The 4,302-nt window shown below is 33.2% G+C and overlaps 1 protein-coding gene across 1 annotated transcript in view; it reads right to left on the reverse strand.

Moving 5' to 3' along the window:
• Positions 1–1,115, reverse strand: part of LOC107628552 (geraniol 8-hydroxylase-like) — a 3,412-nt gene extending 2,297 nt beyond the window's left edge. Inside the window, exon 1 of the mRNA XM_016331189.2 lies at positions 206–1,115. Within this exon, the coding sequence (XP_016186675.1) occupies positions 206–1,102 (897 nt within the window). The 5' untranslated portion in view covers positions 1,103–1,115. The remainder of the gene's footprint in view (positions 1–205) is intronic.

Genomic DNA, 4,302 nt, shown 5'->3' on the forward strand with positions numbered 1-4,302 from the left:
CAGCATTTACTCCTTGTTAAAAATAAACACAAACAATAATTAAAAGCACTAATTACAAAGAAAAAGTAATTAAAGGCAATAATCATCAATAATGTATTTTGTTTTTCATAATTAAAAATAAAGTTCACCTTTTACTTTAAAAAATTAGCACTCTTAAAAAGAAAACTAACAAAATGAAATAGTTAAGGCAGGGGCCGATACTCACCACAAGTAAATGCAAGACATGGATACGATTGATTTGAGAATTGTCCTCCAACATCACTTCTAACACATAATCTAACACATCTTTATATTCCTTGGTGTCCATTTCTAGACCCTTTAATAGTCTCAATCTTTCTTCTACAATACCATCCAAAAAATTAATCATCTTCTTGTAATATTTGGTCATTCTAGCATGTGCACCTTGTGGATCAATCTTGCGAAAGATTGGGAAGTAATCCACAACATTAGGCTTTCCAGCTTCTTCGGTGATACCACAAAAGATGTCTTTGAATTCTTGAGACTTAGAAGAACCAAATTGGACCACATCTATGGAAAATAAAGTATTTGATATCGAATTCAACACGGTTGTAAAAATAGCCTCACTAATATTCAAAACTTCGCACGTCTCACTTTTTTTCTTCACAAAATCAATCAATTCTTTGACTTTCCTTTGACGAACAACTTGTGTGGAATCAAGTTGTTGTGAAGAGAACACTTTGGTAGCACAAATTTTTCTAAGTATTCTCCATTGAGATGAAGGTTGCATCCATCCCACCGAATATATGTGATGGTCATGAGCTTTAACGGTATCCGGAACAGTTCTATAAGAGAAATTTTGGTCATTTTTATGGAGCACTTCTTTGGCTAATTGTGGAGATGAAATAACAATGGTGGTTAAGTTACCAAGCTTAAGAGTCATTATGGGTCCATAAATTTGAGAAAGCTTAGTGAGTGATTTGTGAGGGTGTTTTCCGAGTTCTAAGATGTTTCCTATGATTGGAAAAGGGTTAGGACCCGGTGGAAGTTTAAGGGATTTTGAAGTTTTGATTACTAATTTGGAGATGAGAGTATGAATGCTTAGCCACATAAAGAAAAATAAAAGAAGTAATATATAGTCCATGATTATGGGATTTTAGATATATTTTGCTCTGGCTAGTCTATGTATATATATGGAACATGCATATGCCTCTTGTTGAGGGTTACATGCCCAACAAATTAAGTGCATAAAACAAAATGCAGGGGACGATTTTTAAATTCGTTAAGGAAAAAATTCAGTAAAAGACTAAAAACAAAACGTGGCCGCTTTGTAAGACGATAAGGCCGTTTTCAATAATAATAATAATTTAAAGACTAAAGTAACAATTAGGTTCCGAAGATTTTAACTTCAGATAAATTAGTCCCTAAAAAAAAGTATCGATTTGGTCTTCCAGAATAGCAAACGGTAGACACATGAGGTCCTTCTATCAATTCATCAACTAAAACCTAACGGTAATGCAGATAATTATTCTGACATGTCTACTATGAAAGATAGTAGTGTAAATAACAAATTTTGGAGCGAAATTTCACTTATTTTGATAGGATTTATGATAAATAGAGAGAAATTGATAAAAGATATATGAAAACTCAAAAAATAATAAATGCTTTAATGTCCAAAATTACATCATTTTTTTGCTCATGTGATAGTAATAAGACATGCACCACTGCAAATAACGAAATATATTGACAATTTAGTTTCGTTTCACACTATTTATTGACAGAAGGACATACATGTCCACTGTTTACTATCTTAGAGGACTTAATTGGTACTTTTTTTAAGGACAAATTAGTCCAAAGTTAACATCTTCGAGGATCTAATTGTCACTTTACTCTAATTTAAATAACCAGTGTCTCTTACTTCTTCTGAAATTGTTATTTTTCTTCGTTACTCCAAAAAAGTCCCTCGCCACTTTTTTTTGTCACGCTTTAAAAACGTGGCCAAAAGGGGATCAATAACCACGCTTTTATAAGAGTGGCAATTGATTAGAGATTTGACATGCTTTTTCTTTTCAAAAGCGTGACCGAAATGAGTCAATGACTATGCTTTTATGCGGGTGGCGATTGATTAGAGATTTGATTACGATTTTTTTGTCACGCTTAAAAAGCGTGGTCAAAAAAGGGTTAATGACCACACTTTTATGAAGTTGGCAGTTAATTAGAGATTTAGCTACGCTTTTTGATGCCATGCTTATCAAAGCGTGACCAGAGAGAGCAACATGCACACTTTGATGTCACGCTTATTAAAGCGTGACCATAGAAAGCAACAGGCACACTTTAAACTGTGTCAATAAAGTTATGTTACGCTGCTGTTTTTAAAGCGTGCCAATAGGGTTACGTTAAACTACTGAGAAAAATAGTTCACTATTATTCACTCTTTTCTACTCATTAAACTAGCTAGTAGCTACTGAGAAAACCCTAATACTAGAGTTTTATTCTTCCAACCATATTCATCGCGCTTCCAACCCTCTTTATCGCTCGTCTAATCCCTCCAATCCTCTTCATCGCGAAACACAGAATTCATTGGGTAACCCTCTCTCACAACCTCTCATTCGGTGCTCCCTCCGTCAACACTCCCTCTGTCAACGCTCCTTCTGTCTCGGCGCTCACTTTCTCTCTCGCAAATTCTCCGTTGTGCTCACTCTCTCTCGTAAGCCCTCAACCGTCGCTCCTCTTTCTATGGCTCAATTGTCGCTCTTCCCTCAAACGTTGCTGTCTCTCCAATAATTACCCTCTTCCGTAACCCTCTGTTTCTCCTTTTGCATTCCCTTCGCGCTGCCAATCTCCATTATCCTTCCTCCATGCCGTGTTCTTGGTAGAAGAGTTGATGAAACAACCACAGCAGAAGCAAGTAACCCTAGTTATGATCTTGCAGGTGATTCTGATAATGTAGACTAGAAGTGATGGCCAACCAGGTCATGTAGTTTTCAATGATTTAATTTTTAATATTTTGTTGCCTATTCCATGCTCTTGCTAGGCTACTATAGAAAATTAGATATACTTTTTCTTTTAAGTCTTTCATCTTATTACCTTGATATGGCTAATTTAATTTGAATTTCACTAATGTAATACTAATTTTTATCGATTAATTTTTTTTAAATGATATTCACAGTTTCAATGTTTTTTATTGCTTTTGGAGCATATTAGAGTACATGTAAAAACACATATATACCAGATTTTTTTTAATTTGATAAGGATATAGTCACGCTTTAAAAACGTGACAATATGTTTACATATAGGTATGTTTAAGAAAGTGTGGTTGTATGTTCCCTATTGGCACACTTTCAAAGCGTAAACAAAACCAAACCAATGAGCATGTTTCCAAAAGTGTGGTTATATGTCCACTTTTCAGCACGTTTTAAAAGCATGACTATAGAGTTGTACATATGGCCACACTTTTAAGCGTGCCAATAGATAAAAGCATGGCAATTGAGCAATCGAAACGCTTGCGGATGTGACCCTTTAAAAATGTGCCGATAGCTCAAAAGTGTGGCAAAAAACTGTCACTACGCTTTTTCTCACTTTTTGGCATACTTTAAAAGCGTGACAATAAACTGTTTTATTGTAGTGCATCTATTTTTTTCTTCTCAGTTTTTCATTTTTCTTTTCCCAGCTGGTCGTTCTTCTTCTTTGAGTTTTCTCTAGAAAAATAAGAGTTCATGAGAGTAAAAAATGAATGATAGAATTAGTTTTACCGTTTAAGAGTATAATAAAATAGTCAAATTTTACTCCAAACACTTGAAGATATATATAAAAGTTTATGTGATTCTGTTATTTTTGTTACAATATTATTTGAGGAATTTAAAGGAGTAATTTCTGAAAGGATAGAATCTCAAATATTAAAGAGAATAATAAGTGTTTTGTATAGGTATCATACATTAGTATTTGGTGAAATGCAATTCTAAACGAGGTAATTACTGATAAAATAAGCATGCAAAAAAATTTTTCAATTTATCACAAAGGTCGATCACAAAATCCACCATCGAACTATACATTGAGTTTGAGTTGTCTCTAGGGTTGAAGAAGCTAATCCAAAAAACGTAATTTGTAGAATGTTGTGCTGAATATATATTTATTAGTCACATAACTATTTCTCCCAAAACTTTAAGTTAATTGAAAGAAATACATAAATGCTTATATTTTTAAATTTTAATACGCCATCTCAAACAAGAGATAAACTCTTTTTGAATTTATTTAAATTTTTGTATAGACTATTTTTTTGTCTAATTATTTTTTTTGGAATTTATCAAAATCCAACGGTAGATTTTTGGAACATAATTTTAATAT

Source organism: Arachis ipaensis, chromosome B02, assembly GCF_000816755.2.
Source record: "Arachis ipaensis cultivar K30076 chromosome B02, Araip1.1, whole genome shotgun sequence".
NCBI classification, from domain to species: domain Eukaryota; kingdom Viridiplantae; phylum Streptophyta; class Magnoliopsida; order Fabales; family Fabaceae; genus Arachis; species Arachis ipaensis.